Source organism: Nipponia nippon, unplaced genomic scaffold (assembly GCF_047370975.1).
Source record: "Nipponia nippon isolate SJK-2023a ecotype South Korea unplaced genomic scaffold, ASM4737097v1 scaffold_24, whole genome shotgun sequence".
Classification (NCBI taxonomy): domain Eukaryota; kingdom Metazoa; phylum Chordata; class Aves; order Pelecaniformes; family Threskiornithidae; genus Nipponia; species Nipponia nippon.
The window spans coordinates 1,058,148-1,075,659 of NW_028262341.1; the positions used below are offsets into that span (position 1 = coordinate 1,058,148).

The window sequence follows — 17,512 nt, forward strand, 5'->3', positions numbered from 1 at the left end:
CTGTTTGGAAACAGCACCTTCACCTTTCTTTAAGGTTAGGGTTGAGTACAGATAAGAAGTGCTCTTCTGTGTGATTTTAGAGCCTGGAAAGACCATCTGATTTTATTTCTTTTTTCCTTAGGAAACAGCTTGCATCCTCATACAGTTTCCCCAGAACATGTAAACTTTAAATCACAAGGAAGCTGAAATGTGCCAGCAGTAGGTGTCTGCTGTCAGAATAAATCTGAGCACATGAAGAATTTCTCCCATGGGTACTGGTGCAGTGATGGAGTGGCAAATCCTGGCCCTGATTGGCTCGATCTGCTGCCCGTCACGCTGCCAGGCAGAGCGCGGGCGCCCGGCTGCCCGCTGGACCAGAGGAGCAGATGTGCTGGGTGTGGAGGGACTGATCTCTTCTCAATGGAAAGAAACACTGCCTTTAGGTTCCTACTGCTTTTTTTGTATGTAGGGTTTGCGGTGTCTGTGGAGCAAACAATTGCGACAGTGGATGGCAGGTCAGTAATTGAGTGTGTATCCGTAAACTCTGTTGGTGGAGTTGAGTGCATGTTTTAAATGTTGTAATTTGGTCATTTGTGCTGTGTGGAAGCAGATTCAATCGCAGTTTAGAATATCAGGACATGATTTTAATTTTCTTTTCAGGTTTGAAAACACCTGGGGCTAATACAGAAATGAATTATTTTGAAGCCTATGCTGCATTAAAAATGTAACTCTAAAACAATTTTATAAACAGTACTAGAAACGGTTTTAAAATGAGTGCTTTCTGGGCATCTGTCTTATATTTCGTTACATTTTAATGACTCTCACACTGACTTTCCCTGGTCTGTGTAAAAATGAAGTTATAAATAGAATAACAGCACGGGTGTGAAAACTACTCCAAGAAATATATGTGCTAAAGTATTCTACTTGTGTAGAATGAATATTTGAAGCATGAATTCAGTATTGCAAGGAAGTATTAAACTTATGAAATTACTAGAGATTTGGATTTATCATTGTTTATAGTGCTATTTCGTTCTCTAATGAAATATAAATAGGAAGCCCAAATCATAGCAAGGGAAAGAGAGGACTTTCTAGAGCCAAGCATTACAAAAGTGAAAACGGCCTAAACTGTATTAGTTGAATCATGCCCCAAAGTCACTAATAACACACAGATCAAGTGTGCTGATGAAGATCACAGCTGGCAGTAAAATCTGTGCATTTAAGGCAAGGCAGGACATCTGGTGATTTGCTTAAGCTTGTATTAAGAGATCTGCTAGTCAGTTACCAATAAATACTACAATATGTTTTCATTTAAATAGCTTACTTTCTGTTCTGCTCTGCCAGTTTTCAGATTTGTTAGTGTCTTCTTAGTATAATTGCACTTTTCTGTAATCGGATAAAAATCTGAGAGAGAGCAAGCAGTGGAGCATTACATGAATGTTATTCTAATAAATATTAAGAAATGAAGTTGCAATCTTGATGCCAGTGAATTGAATTGGGATTTTGCCTTTGCATTCAGTGGAGGTGGGATCATGCCTGCACAGTGTTAATTTGCTAGAAGTTCTGTGAGCTCAATTTCATTTTTTTATATTAAAAATGAAAGCTTGAGTATCTTGTCATACTGATCCAGTTCTTATTGAACATCCATTAAAGTACAGCTCAAGCCCCAGTACTCAGTACCTTGTAAAGTAATTATGTAAATCTGTCTCCCTGTGTCAAATCACATGTGAGGCTACCAAAATATAACACAGAATACTTAAAATTTAAAAACTATAGTTGTGGGCTTCATAGATACTTCTTAAGGAGAGAACTTAAATAGATAAATTTAAAACTTAGTAACATTTTTTGTTAGGATGTTTCTTAGAAGAAACTGGCTTTTGCCCTGAATCTGAGTGCCCAGGCTTACACGTTTATAATTTTAATAACTTCATTGAAATTACTGATGACCAATGTCCCTAGGACTGCAACCAGTTCATTGCTACCAGGCGCTCAGCAATCATTCATCACCTTTCATCATCAAGGAAAACAAAATCCTGCCACTCTACATCTTTCTCACCCCTCTGCATCCCCCCCACCATGAGCTGGGTGCCCACAATGTCACCATTGTCACCAATGTCACCAAAATGTTGTTTTTAGTGCATTTGAAGGTTCACATGTTATTTTCCAATTAAGTGCTTCATAAATGTATTGAAACTAGTTCAGCAGCCAGTGAAGTAGTCTGCAGCTGGACAATATTAGTATTAGAGTGTTAATCCTGGAGTAATCGAAATACTGCAGTAGAGTGCGTTTTGTTATCTGATGCAGTTTGTCAGAGCAGCAATATGAAGAGTAAAAGTGTGAATATGGCTTCCTTTAACCTGATGGCGTGAAAACTGTCTGTGGCCTCCACACTCAGTCACTGTTGAGTGCCAGGCTTATTCACGTGGCTCGTCTGAGTGGACAAAAGACTGCTCATGTGAAAGTCTTCGAGGGCTGGAGCCTATATGAACTTTTTCAGACAAACAAGCTAGGCTTGGTTATCTTATGTAGATGGATAATGTCATCTGATAAGAGGGAATTTACACTTCTTTATACTTATAATCTTATTTAATTGGGTTTTACATAGTGATTAGTCATCCCAGTGCTTTGTATTAGGGCTAATCCAATTTCATGTGGCTTCCTGACATACTTGGTGTGGTAAATTCAGCATACAACATACATGTCTTGGTGTATATCTGGGCTAGTTATTTACAAAATGGTAAGGAAAAATATTAGTCATCAAAACATATACCATGTGTGCAACTGAATTTGAAATTTTAGGGCAGAGTGGCTGAAAAATATGATAAATTTAAACGTCTAGCCTCTAATGCAGTGTGCTAAAAATGATTTGCTCTCACTGATTTCAGGTCTAGCCACTGTTTGCTGATCGTTTTACAGGCAGTGGAGAAGGCTGTAGTGCTAGCTAGTTTCCTGTCTCTTATACGTGTGTTTAACATTTTTATATAAAAAAGGGAATATATGTTTTTAATGTGTTATTGTTTTCCTATTTCTTCTTACAATGCTTTTGTTCTGTGAAATATGCTCCAGCTGAGGGCAAAAGGGCCTTGCTACCAGAGAGCACCTGTGAATTCCCCACCTTAGAATCATAGAATGCTTTGGGATGGAAGGGACCTTTTGAGGTCATCTAGTCCAACCCCCAAACCTTGACTTTTGATTGGAAAGGCTGCTGATTTGACAGCAGGATGGCTGTTGAAGGTCACCCGTTCCTACCACAGATCACACACTTCTGTGACACCTCAGGGTTGTGAGTGTCAAAGGCAGCTGACAGACCCGGTAACATCAACTTGTGCTTGCTCAGAAACCGGGAGGCGATCCTTCCCTTACGCCACTGAATAAACTGGCTGTGCCCTAGTGATCTGGCTTTAGTTAAGACAAAGCAAAGACTGCAAGCCTTGCCATGATGGATTTCCCTTGTCTTTCTCTAACGGGGCTGCATGCATTGTGCAGGAGGAAAGGAGGCAGCCAGCATTGCTAATAAACAGAGTAACTAACAGGAGTACCGAGGTGGAGTTACTTCCCTTGCGTGCCTCCGCCTGCCTCCCAAGTGTGTCTGCCATGTGACTGATCGTATTTGTCAGACTGTGGTACGTAGTGGTGCTTCCCGGGTCACTCTCTCCACTGCATTCCTCATGAAAGCATGAATATTTCATTAGCTGTGCACATTCATCTATATTTGAGTATCTTCAAGCTGAGAGCAGAAATTTCATGTTTCTTCTGGAGCAGCGTGGCAGTGCGTTGCTGTGGTTTTACATGTGATGTACAGGAGTCAAACTGCATTGTCATGAGCTCCCAGCCTGCACCCACGGGCTGCGTGGAGGCCGGTTATAACCCTTCTGCTCAGGATGTAACCCCACAGGGGCGTTCGCAATGAGTATGCCTCACGTATTCATTATATGCTCTCCTCAAGGCTTGGTGTTGCCTATCAATTAGCATTCCTCAAGGTGATTTAATTGTCACGGCCATGGTATTAGCCTTATCCCAGAGGGGAAGCTAAGTAATGATTTTTTTTTTTTTAATTGACAATAATGAAAACAAAAATAGCCCTTCCTCTTCCCAGAACAACATAAAAACCTTTCAAGTCCAGCAAGGGAATGAAATGGATTACACAATTTTACGCCAGTCTCCTCTCATCCCAGTGTTTTAGTCTGCACACTACAGCATGGTGATTTCCAAACTGGAGTAATGGGCTATGAGCTTTTAATTATGTGTATAGGTAGGAGCTAAAAGTATAACTAAGCATGACTAAATATATATAGGTGCAACTAAATATAACTAAAGTTAGTATAACTAAATAATTTACGTTCATTTCCTTTTGGTGTGCCTCATTTTTGTAGCTATTATCATGAAAAAATGCCTAAAATTGCCTTTTCCAGCTAGAAGACACAACCTGTCATGAAGGAAGACAAGAAAATAAAAATAAGGCTGCATCAAATTACAAAACCCGTGCTCCTAATCATTAAACAACCTAAGAAAGAGTTTTACCTGAACAAGAAAACAAAGTTCAGTCCATTTTAGACATATCTTTTGTTACCTATTTGTCGAAATGAGGATTATTTCCACTGATCTCTGAAGGCTGCTCGCTACTGGGATGAGACCTTTGGGTGGCCTAAAGACCTCAGCTCAGCACTAACCCCGGCTCGAAAGTACATTGGGGAAGAGCGGGACCCACTCTGAAAGTGCACAGCCTCCTTGAAGTCACTGGGATTTAACAGCTTCAACTGAGGAGAGAGCTGGTCTCACTATATGTAATTAAAACTGCCAGATTGATTTTAAACAGTGAAGTACATTGAACTTTTTTGAACGTAGGATCTTTTTAAGGTTCTTTCAGCTCAGATCGCAGTCACTGCTGCGGTGCTGCAGAGCCTAGATGTCTCTTTGTGCTGTTACGTTTTCTCTGGAGACTGTCTTCTGCTTTATTGCCCTGGTTGCTGAAGGGGCCGAGCAGCCTTCCCGATGGTCTGGAGCAAAGCTGCTCATCAGACCTGGTGTTTGGCAGCAAAGTGACAAGCTGGAATACAGACTCCACTTCACTTTTGTCTGTTTTGCCTTCTGGGTTTGAGGAGTTTGCAAGGGGACACAAGAGATCTGTTTGTGGCAGCAGAGAACATGCCTGTGAAAGGATATTCCCGTTGGAGAGACACTGATCAGAAGAAACAGCCTGCTGCCCTCCTGAACCTTGAGTGTAAACAAGACATTGTGTGTGAAATCTGGGCTTTGCTGAAGCAGGTAGCATTGCCATGGGTTTCAGGCAAGCCAAGTTCAGTGTTGATCAAACTCCCTGACTGCCAGGCTGCATGGGCATGGCAGCCAGCAAGGCAGGCTCTAAGCCATCCCACATTTCTCCTTTGTTGGTGTTATGTTGTTCAGACTCATATTTATGTGCCATTAAGGATGTGGCGATGGAAATTAGGTTGGGATCATGCCTGCAGTACATGCTAGTGGGTGACACTGATCCCCCTACCCAGGAAGTCCATCGGGGAGTGGGTTCACCCACCTGTTCAAGGGCTCCCCAGCGAGGCCAAGGCTTGACCCCGCAGTTCAAATACTTTACGGTACAATTCGCACATAAATACGGAAAACTGCTTTTATTCCTAGTCTTTATTTTATTCCTAGTCCTCATTTCTTTTGTGGTGGGTTGGAAAGCTGGTAAGAAACCAAGGGAAAAAAGAAGATGGAAGTGTATTTCCATATGAAGTGGCTGTGAGGCAGTTCCAGCCCCACCATCGCTTACGGCCTGGAAAGCACTGTGCAGGCAGAGGTAGGGCAGGGTGTACAGGGTGTCTGTGAGATGATGCTCAGCTGTGAGTGCAGGAGGGCCGGTGTGTTCACCTGCTGGGGAACACTGACAGCAAATGTGAGAAGCAGACATGTATCATCAGATCAATAGATCAATCTGCTGTAGGGGGCTGCAGGTCCCAAGGAAGATGCCGTGGTGTGGAGGAGGCAGGAAGGTGTTCCTCTGACGCAAGGAGTGGAGTCTGGTCCTAAGGACAGCCTGGTTTCTTGGACTTTGTTTGATCTTGTAGGCCTTTCGGTGATGTACATGAATCTACTGGGCTTGATTCTCTAGTTCAGGAAAGTAGATCATACTTACACCAGATGAAGACTTGTCCCTAAATTATACCAAAGAAGGAAACCAAAGGCTGAAAATTTCATGAGCCTAGTTGTTATCTGAGATGTGCTTCACTTGCTCCCTACCTTGCAGCTGACTTCCATGGCATTTGGGATTGTCTGGAACCATTCAGGACCCATCTTTAGATGGCTGTACATCTGAGCTTGAGGCATACTAGCCCAGTGCATTTGATCTATCCTGGAGGAATTCAGTGTGTTGCTTCTGATCCTCACGGGCGGCTGAGGATGGTGCAGCGCTATCCTTGTGTTCCCCTGCTTGTGGGCTGGAACTGGTTCAGTCTCTAACCCAGAACTGATGTCCCATGGAAAGGGACAAGAGGGGTAATGGAGGCTTTAGTCAATATGGTAAGGACATGGGAATGCCTGGCAGGGTTTATCCACCTGAGGGATCTCTGAAACTGAGGCATTTTTAGCCTGGGTGCTGTGGCTTTGGGATTAATTTGCCCTGTTCCTGTGACACTAACCAGCCAAGGATCTGAGTTATGTTTTGAATGTTTTATTGAATGAGGCAGGAACAGGAGCTCTCCCCAGTAAACTTGCTGCAGACTTTAAATCCAGATGCTGTACAGTAAATATTTTTCTCCTCTCTTCTAGTTCACGTGCGTTTTCAGATCAAGATTCTCTGCAAAGAAATGGTAAGGCTTTTTTTTCAGTGGGCTGAATGGCTGGATACTGGCTCTGTTAGTGCGGCTGTAAAAGATCTTCATTCCCTGATGTTGCTTCTGTTGGCATTAGTGACTCGCCTGTTAAATGTGTTGTTAAAGCATATCCCTCTTTAGAAAATACCCTTTAAAGGATTTGCCTGGTTAAAATAATCATTTACCGACTGACTCTGAGATACAGTGAGAATGTGGAAGAAAGAAGTATTCACTCTTTTTTTAACCAAATGAAAACAGAATAAAATGTTTGAAGGATGGAGCTGTGAGAGTGTCCATGAAATGATTTGTCATCTGTGAAACTTCGCTCTCCTGGCAAGCAGTCAGGCTGTCAGGTTATTTGTCACAGCTTTCCATCTCTGGCCAGTGCAGAGAAAGAAATTCCCACCCAGAGTTACATGCTGTTGCCATGCCATTCAACACACACGCTTTGACAACAGACTTTGCTGTATGAAGAAAGAAGAAGCTTTTTTTAAGTGTGTTAGGGATGAATAAATACATGTATAGGCTGAATCCTGTCATTTTTGGGCACTGGAGTTCTTCCCAGTAAGGGTGGCAAGATGTTCAATGAAAAGAAGAGGAACCTTGTTGTGTGAGTGAAGTAAAGTAAACTAGAAAATAGATGTATTGAAGGCAATATTTGCACCAAGCCAAAAATATTTTCCAAACCAAAATCGGGTATTCTGAAATACACCTTTCGTGCAGGGATAATTATTGTTTGCATAAGAATGTGCAAGATCATGCTTTTATAAATGATTGGATGTTTTCTTTGTAGGCTAATAACACACTTTCTTCTGCAGGTCGACGTTACGACGGTGGTGTAAAGCCAAAATTTAATGTAAATCAAGTAGCGATTACACAGGTAATGTTTGAAGGAACCTGTGAAGTTTTTCATAGCACATTGAGATCTTTTAATTTGCATTATTAAATTAAATAATATATTGTTCACAAGAAATAGCCAACAAAACTGTCTAAATCATTGTGATATGGTACTGATTCATCACCTGCTGTACAAGGTATCTTCTGCTTTTCTGAGAAGTGAGGTGAGACTTCAGTTGCTGTTGCTGGTGCTGACGGGCAGTGGGTTTGGGCACAGGGTCTTACTGAAAGAACCAAGTCCTATCATCCATATTCTGAACAATACCATTTGACTATTGCGGCCAGTATTTTGCTTGTATCACTTGGTACTAAAAGAACAGCTGAAGCAAAACTGCTGATTATTTAAACTTAGTGGGAGTTTTTCCTGAGTCCAGCCTGTAGGTCTTGTCAAAAACTGAGCATAAAAGGCTTCCTTATCAAAACCCCTGCAAATGATGCAATCTAATGTGACTAATCTGTTGATTAAATCTCTCTCATCTGTACTTCTGAGAAGACAGCCTTATCATTTATACAAATTACAGTCATAGTCAACGTTTCTTGCTGGCTGTTGCATCACGTTTTCTGACCATGATCTTACCACGCTTTCAGCTTGTTGCTGTGAGTACTTACTAATTTTAATCCTAAAGCAGTCTTATGCCATATGTAAGGTCAAGTATCAGAAGCGGTCTTTCAGGGTACATGATTTGCTAATCTGAACAGAAAAAAAAAAATCTCTCTTTAAGCCAAGATGAAGCTTTGGGGCTTAACCGAGTCCCTTCTGGAGCTGGTAAGATGCTGTTAGTGACTGGGACTCAGAATACGTCTCTTGTTTGTACATGATTGGAACTTGCTTAATCATATGACAGGTAAAACAGCCATGCAGACATTATATATGTTATCATATTCAGATAGAACATATGTGTAGATGAAAAAGAGTTGGTGCCTGGAAACTTTAGTTTGAAATATGGAAATGACAGTTGCATTTTGAAGTCCTTTCTGAGCCCTAACTCACTGTCTCAAATTATATTGCCTGACAGCCAAATTGTTCTCCTTTTGCTATGGAATTTGCCTTAGAATGGATAGCATTTTTCTAATGTCTACAGATGACCTGGAAGCTGCAGTCCCCAGGTTTTAATCTTGTGAATGACTGATTTTGGAAAGGTAGGGATCCATACTTGAGCCATCCTGTTCTGCAGCAGGTATTTTCCCAATTTTAAAGCCATCAAGAGCCAAACGGTCTGCAGGTAGATGTAGACTACATCTACAAGATGTAAACTTGGACATTTCTTTCACCTGGACAGCTGCCTAGTGTGCTTTCAGCATGGTAGGCTGTGTCCTTGACCCAAGCTGAGTCCTCTTTAATGTGTTGAAGTAATTCTTACAGGTGTCCTAGAGAGTCTTCTGCTGGAGTGAGCAACTTGTGATTCTAGTTTTGCTTCATTTTTTTATACTGGGCAGCTCTACGGTGAGATGGAAATGTGGTTTGCCCCAGTCATACTACCCCAGTAGAACAAATATAACTTATATTGGCTCTCTGGCCAGTTGTGCTAGAGCTAGAGGTCTGTATGGTGCCATTCCCATGGTGCCAATCCCAGAGATTTCCCTGCTTCCTCAGTCCAGTAATGCTGCCAGAGAACTGGCTCCACAGATGCTCTCCAAGTGCTGGCCTCATTTATTCTGGTAGGATGGTGAGTAACTCCTGCAATATGCATCTTCTGATACTGATCTTTTATATGGTCAATCAGGTTGTCAGCTACAACTTGAGCAGGAAAGGACAGTGGGAAAGAGCATCCTGGAGGCCATTCACCCACAGCCCTCTCAACGTCACGGTTAATGGCATCCCCTGCATTCTGTTCTGGGCCAAGAGGATCATGATTAAATTTGAAAACCACACGCAGCTGGATTTGACAGAGAAGACATTTGGTGTCCATGCAACAGTGGATGTTGGAGATTCAAACTGCAGTGAAGACAATGCAATGTAAGGTGGCATTCTACTCTGCCAATGGAACAAGTACCAGATAACAAAGTCTAGTAAATACATACTGAAGGAAACAGACCATGTATTATGCGGTGTAGAGCCCCAGGGGCAAGCTCCTTCCTATAACATGTCCTGATGTTGCAGGCAGCAGGGCAGCATGGGTTATATACTTTCAGACCAGTCTTTCATGGGGCACATAGATGTACACAGCTGTCTTCATCTCTTGCAGTGGTGTAGTCAGTCCTTGTGGCCAGGCAGTTTTGCTCGTAGTGCCTGTGAGTCTGAAGCTGTTGATCTCTTTGGTCTCTAGCTGTTTTACATAGCTACTTGGGAGACTGAATAGTAGATCCTATGCGGAAGATGGAGGCTTAGGGCCTGGCCATGTATGACTACTTATCCCTTTATAGGATATGTGTCAGCAGTAATGTAAACCATTGGTACACAATGCATATGTGTATTTAGAAACAGGTAGCCCCAAGTCCCAGGATGTGATCCGTGAGTTGCTGAAGCCGAAGAGTAAATTCACTACAGGTTTGCATGTGACTTGAAGAGTCTCTGAAAACCTGAACTCTGCATCCCAGTCTGTCATGAATTTCTTCAGCATGAACAGCACAATGCTTTCTTTGCTCCTGCTAAACCTGAGTGAGAGCTATATATTAACCTAACTGGATCAAAAATCTTCGAATCCCATGACCACACTAGAAAGGCATGTAGGTTTTTCAATCTCCTTTGTAGCGTACCTGACCACTTCTCTCCCTCCACGTAGTATGCTGGCTGGCTTCATGTCTAATACCAGGTCGTTGACTCCACTCTGGTAGGCAAAAGTCTAAAAATTAGGAGGTGGATGCCTAACTGGGCACGTGCTGTACATGAGCATTGAGTCTACCCCATAACTGAAGTTTAAATCTGTAATGACACACAAGAATAAAAATAACATGACCAAAATCAGCAGTTTCCTTTAGCTTCTACACAACATTTCACCTGTACATCTAAAGACATTTCCACAGAAAGTAAGTGTTATCTCGTTCTGATTATACATCTGTGAAGGATAACCCAAGGTGCACAGAAATTTTAGTGAGGTTACAAGAAAACTAAAAGCACAGTTGAAAAAGAAGCCAGATTTTCTGCCCATGGTATCATAGTATTCAACAAGGCAGTCTGAGTTCTGCATCATCAGCATGCGAACTAATCCAGCCCTATGTTTTGAAAGGCAGAGGTAGAGAACAGATAATAACAAACATTCCTTCTTCTGTTCTGGTCTGCAATTCAGAGATAATCTTAGTCTTTTTAGTAATGATTGTAACCTAATAGAAAATATACTCGTGCAAAAGTAAGGGTTTCAAAACACAAAGTACAGTTTTATAGTTGTTCATAAGGCTTGAAAAATCAGAAAGACAGCGCAGTGGTGGACTGCAAACTCCTACTGGAGCTGCTGTTTGGAGACTGTTAGATTTGAGCAGGCTACTCTGTCTACCTATCTGTCACAGGTACCTCTGCACTCTGGTTACAGTAGTGGGTGCTTCATTCTGTAAATACAGAGTTTGCATTCTGTAAATACAAGAAATTAGGACTGGCCTCGCTGGGAGGGAGATAAGTCTCTTGTGTTTTGTCTTTGTGGCTAAAACAGTGTTGATAACACACCAATGTTTTGGCTTTTGCTGAGCAGTGCTTGCACAGCATCCTGGCTGTCTCTGTTTGTCACTCTTCCCCCCCAGCAAGTAGGTTGAGGTTGGCAAGGGGCTGGGCGTGGACAGTGTCTGGACAGCTGACCCGAGTTGTCCAAAGTTATATTCCCTGCCATATAATGTCATGCTCAGCAATAAAAACTGGGGTAAGAGGAAGAAGAAGTGGGTATGAGTTGTGTCTTTCAGGGTGTCTGTTGCCGAGAGATTCGCTGGGCATTAGTCCGCTCATGGGAGATGGTCAGTGATTGCCCTTGCAGAACTTCAGTGTTTTTCCCCCCCCCTCTTTCCTTCACTTATTAAACTCTATCTTGACCCAAGAGTTCTCTCTCTTTTGTTCTTCCTATTCTCTCCCCTGTCCTGCTGTGGAGTTGGCAGGGGGGGCACTGGGTGAGTGGCTGTGTGGGTCTTAGCTGCTGGCTGGGGTCAGCCCACTACAGGGCTGCATATTCTACTTGATGCATTATGTTGGAAGATATTTGGGAATTTATAGAGCCCATTATTCATTAAAAAAATCTGTTTCACCATATCTGAGGTTTGATCTCAAAATCTGAGTCCAGAGCCATCTCATCTGCCATGTCTTCTGATCTTTCTCTTTGTTTCTTCCATAGTTTTCTGAGTAGCCTCGAACTAGGGACACAACTGCTAAAGGCAAGCAGAACCTTGATGCTTAGTTTGAAGTTGAGGCTGGCATTTTTTTGCTGGAGTCAAGAGACATACTGTGACTACTAGTACTACAAGCCATGAAGATGGTGAAGGGTTTAGAGGGGAAGTCATATGAGGAGCAGCCTAAGTCACTTGGTCTGTTCAGCCTGGAGGAGACTGAGGGGAGACCTCACTGCAGTCTGCAGCTTCCTCACAAGAGGAAGAGGAGGGGCAGGCGCTGATCTCTTCTCCCTGGTGACCGACAACAGAACCCAAGGGAATGGCAGGAAGATATGCCAGGGGAGGTTTACGTTGGACATTAGGAAAAGGTTCTTCACCCAGAGGGTGGTGGAGCACTGGAATAGGCTCCCCCGAGAGGCAGTCATGGCACCAAGCCTGACAATATTCAAGAAGCATTTGGACAATGCCCTCAGACATATGGTGTGAATTTTGGGGTTGTCCTATGCAGGGACAGGAGTTGGACTCGATGGTCCTTGTGGGTCCCTTCCCACTCAGGACATTCTATGATTCTATGATTATGATTCTATGATTCTATGATTCTATGATTCTATGATACTGAGCCTTTTCTCCTCTTTTCTATGGAGAGGACAATGCTACTCCTTCCCAATGGTTTTGCTTTCTTGCATGTTCTATACTTTGTTTATTTGGGATACACTAAGAAATACTAGTCGCACTGACTCCTGCCCTTTGAATGCGTTCCAGAATCCTAACCAAGAAAGCCCTGTCTTATTCTGAGCTCTCGCTAGGATGGATTTGTCAGGACATTTGACAGATTGCATGAACAGATCTGTGGCATCTCTGCTAGATTCCACGTGTCAAGTAATTAGAAACTGTATGTTTCAAGTATCCATTCATCCATTGCCACTGACAGCATCTTAATTACTGATTGAGGTCCCTATGTGTAGAAATCATGGTCTACAGATGGGAAAATGGATAATCTGGGCTCATGAGTCATGATTAGACTCAGTGTAATTGCCAAATACAAGTGTTGGGTTAGATTTTCAGTCAACCTGCATTTGACTGTAGCAGAGAAGAAAGTGAAAAACTGACTTGAATGTTGCTCTGTAATCTCAAGTCTAAGGACTGATCTAAATTATGCCAGCTGATAGCTGAGTGCTCACATGATGCATTGTCCAGTTTTTCTCACCCCAGAAAAAATATATAATATAAATATATATAATACATATAGGTATTTGCTATATGAATATAATAATCCAACCTGTGGGATTTTTTTTTACACACCAATTTCTGGATCAGGCCACTGAGTTTAATGCGGTATTTGCCTGTGTCTAATCCTCAACTGTCTATGATTTCCCTTTGTAATAGAACGAGGGATAGTCTAGATTCAGTGTCCTGGCTCATTGGACCAGTGTTAGTCAAGGTACTAGAAGTCTAGATCTCATATGAAGTCATAGGGCTAGCTGTTTGTTTTTTTTTATTTTCTTCAGCTTTAGGTTCAGAAGTCTGTCAGATGCTGCATGGTTTCACCATGTTTTGTCTCTAGCTTAGTCTGAAAATGTTATGTCACCAATGAGAATCTGTTATGCAGGTTTTAAGAGGCAAAATATTATTAAGCCAGAAAAATGTATACCACTTAATCATGCAGTGCTACAATGCATTAATTCCAGAGATGGCCCAAGGATGGTAGAGTATGCATTCATTTACAATTAACCTGCTAGGGCCTTTCACTTGGCCGTGCTCACCACAGATAAGCTTTGTAGAGCTACCTCAAAGTCAACGTATTTATATTGCTCTAATGATGCACATGTGTGAAATTTGAACTCAAATGTCATCTGCATTTCTTATGCTCTAGTATCTAAAAAGATGAGAATAATGTGGCTGTTTACACTTTATAATGACATTCAGAGGTGATTCATGACTAAGATATCATGGCTTGAGAAGGAAAACACAGATCAAATGAACCTAATTGTCAACCAATGTTGGAAGCAGTGGAATTGAATTGGGTTGAAAGTTGAGCATGCAGTTCTGTTCTTTCTGGATAATGTAGGCCTCCTTCAAATTAACACCTGAACTTCTAGATTTCACTGGAGAAAGATTTAATCCTTTCAGTTTGTTTTTACACTGACTTCAAAGGTATCCTGAGCAAAAGGCTCCATGTATAACTACGCTTAATCTTTTGTGCTGCTTTTTTCTCTTAATATTTCTGAAGTTTTTATCTAGCCTGACATTACTTGCTTTTTGACCTAGGCTTTCTCTGAAGTTTGGTGACATTGGCAATCTAAAGGGTCTTGTTATTAGGTAAGTTTATATGATAAAGAAAATATTAGGTAATCACATATTAATATCCATTGTTACGAGTTCCTTGTGTGATTTGTTTTAGGAGAATTTGTGTAAGCAAAAATAACATGATAGAACTGTTGATTATATAATCAAGACACCTGCATTTAATAGGTCTGTCGTTTGCCTGCCTTGTTTTATTAAGGCATTTCTTCTTTTATCTTGACTTTTCTAGTCACAAAAAAAGTTCCTGTCATCTCTTTTGCATAGAATCTTCCCATGTCTGAGATTTTTGCTAAACCTTGCTAATTAGCTACATTTTTGTCTGGGAATTTTGCTGCGAAAACTGATAGTGTAGGCTGCTCAGGCATCAGACTGTGACCTACTTTATGTTTGCTTCTTCACAATCAAGCAAAACAGCATTTATTGACAAATAATTTTCTATGTCTTGGATGGAAGTACAACACCAGTGTTGCACATAGATTTTTCTCAGTCATTTAGGAACAATCCTTCATCTTTCCTCTCACTGTGTGGGAGAGCAGCAAACTCCTTCAGCTGCAACAATGAAGAAACTCACATTATTTTCCAGACTCAATAGAAGGAGCTAGAGCTCACACGGATTTAAATGTATGAAACTCTGGTAATACCAGTGTACCTTCTAAGATTGTTCAAGTGTGAATTGAATAGTTCCAGCTCTTAGTTAGACTTGCTTTCTTATTAATCTTTTTTCCCCTACAATATTTTCAGATTCTTATTAACAACAAGCTATTACCAGCTGTCTGTTCAGAACTGGTTCAGTTTACACAGACTGCAACTTCTTTACAACCACTCCATACAAGCGACGTTTAATGCAACCAGAATATATGCACCAGCAAGTTACTCCTACCACTGTGAACATGTGAGCAGCTTGCAGAGATATGATGCACTCCTCATACCCAGCTCTGCAAATGATCTTTCAAAGCTTTGGGAAGTCACTTTTATTGATTTCCAGGTAATGTTGTAGAATTAAGCCAAATGGATCCTGTAAGTTGACTGATGGGAAATTTTACACTTCACTGCCAAGAAAGTATAATGACCTTCCATGTACAGTTTACAGGATCTCCATGGAACTTGAAATAGAAATGAAGATTTAAATTATTATACTTACCTTCTTGTCAAAGGAAATGAACGGCTATATAGATTTTCTGTAGTCTCTTGCATAGGTTTCCCTTTAGTGTGGTGAGTGAATTTAACTTTCAGCACTACATCTCTCTGAACTGGCTCTTAAACCCGGCATCAGTAACAGCATCAGTCACCAAGTATGGGATTCATCTCACTTAACTTTTGAGGCCTAGTGATTTTAACCTTGTGCCCTGATTATAGTCACCTGAGCCTGCCTCTAAAGCCTGTAGATAATTCCTCTGACTCATCTTAGGTCCTTATTTTAGGATGAGATTAATCGTCTTCTGAAAGTGCCTCTTTTTCTGGGTTTGGCAATAAGGGAGCCTATGATAACTGGACTAGGATGTCTTGCTTTTAGATGCTTAAGTCATAGGACATGAATAGCTGAAAAAGGGGATTGAGGGGGAAAGCTGATCGCCCTTTTCTCACCATGTGATAAATGCCCGTGGACTGATTTAGTGGAGCAGACAGTCAATTCCCTGAATGCCAATGATGTGGTAAACTTCATGTTAGAAATGAAGCCACAAGTAAAACTTACTGCTATTGACCGTAGTTGAATGCAACTTCCATGTAGTTTAGCTGATTTACTGCCATATACCTCACACTTGGATCTGGTGAGAAAAATCTAATATTAGGGTAGGCAATTGAGAATATTTCCTTGTTTGTCATGTTGAAGTTTATGCAGTTTGAAACAGAGACTCTGGAGATTCTCAACAAATGATACTGGAAATGCACTGTTAACTTGAAAGGTACCATACTTATATTTAAATGTTGCTGGACTATCAAGAACGATCATAGAAGATTTAGTTTAAAACACAACTGCAAATCCTTTGGGCAGCAGAGTGAAGGGGATTAGAGTAACTGGCAGTTTCTAGAAGACTGACCTGGATAAACTCTGAGCATTAACTCCAGCTAGCACTGACAGATACAATTTTGCAATAAGCAGATATTAAATTAAAAAATTCTTACTGGCATCAGGAGCAAATTCATGAAGTTGTTTGTAAATGAGAGGCAAGTACTTTTTTTAATATGAGCCCTTTTGTTCTCTTTGTAGATTCAAGGCTTTAACATTCGAGAAGGACATTTTGCCTATGCAAAAGACTGTGCATCCTTCTTCTCTCCAGCAATACTTATGGGATTGGTTATGTCGCTGATTCTGCTGCTAGTTCTTGTCTATGCTCTTCATATGTTGATCCACCTGAAATCTCTTGAAAGGCACTATGAATGCAAAGCTTCTCCTGCCTATTTTGCACAGATGAAAGACAATGACATGGGAGATGAGAAAGAGCCACTGAGAAGCAGTGGAAATGAGTCCTATGAACTTAGAAACCAACAGTTCAGTAAAATCTATATTTAGCAGTATGCATCTGTCTCAGTGAAATAAGTGGTGTATTCTTCTGCTGGCACTGTCGTGTGTAGTTTGTGCAGATTTTTCACCAACTGATGAAAGGAAAAGTAGGTAACACTGTTTAGCCAGTTACTGTCTGTTGTTTGTTGATAACCATCTCAAAGATGCCTTGCGAAACAAGATGAGAGAAAAAAAAAATTCCATTGTGAGTAAGAGATTTCATGTTGTGGGAGTTTATTCCTGTAGTACAAGACCAAAATGTGTGTCTTTTCATCCAGCTTACTAAGTCTTGAAGAGAGACGCAGTAATGGAGACTTTGAAATTAAATAAAGGTACAAAAAATTGCAAAATAAAAAATATCTTTTTGTTTATTCTTTCAAAAGGCAAGATTTTTCCGGGTTTTGTATTTGCTTCATCCACCCTGCTCTGTGTCCTGACAAAATAGCATCTATTCCTTTCTCAGTGTATGTTTTCCTTTTATTTTCCAAGTTACATCCCCTCCTCTTTGTCCTCATAAACTCCTTTTTTCCTCCTTTGGAGTCTTCAGAGACGTATAAGCTATGTATAATCCACTACACTGATGAAATAGTGATGGCTCCGGTACATCAGCATCTTGATTCTTTTCTCTGTCTAAGCTGGAGGCTTACTGTAAGGATCTAGTGGGACAACAGTAGACATCTGGTCAAAGGCTTACCCTTAACTTACCGGCTCAACTCCATGCCAAAAGACAGATTATGAGCATTATACCCTGTAATTCTAGGTTAATTTCTTTTCTATC

The 17,512-nt window shown here is 41.2% G+C and overlaps 1 protein-coding gene across 1 annotated transcript; it reads left to right on the forward strand.

The window, feature by feature from the left end:
* The first annotated feature begins 349 nt into the window (after positions 1–349).
* On the forward strand, positions 350–16,957 carry LOC104023004 (V-type proton ATPase subunit S1-like protein). The gene is made up of 7 exons (XM_087761543.1): positions 350–494; positions 6,742–6,782; positions 7,604–7,665; positions 9,407–9,639; positions 14,196–14,246; positions 14,973–15,216; positions 16,441–16,957. The coding sequence occupies exons 1-7, from the start codon at positions 400–402 to the stop codon at positions 16,741–16,743; spliced, it is 1,029 nt and encodes a 342-aa protein (XP_087617669.1). The 5' UTR covers positions 350–399; the 3' UTR covers positions 16,744–16,957.
* Positions 16,958–17,512: the final 555 nt, after the last annotated feature.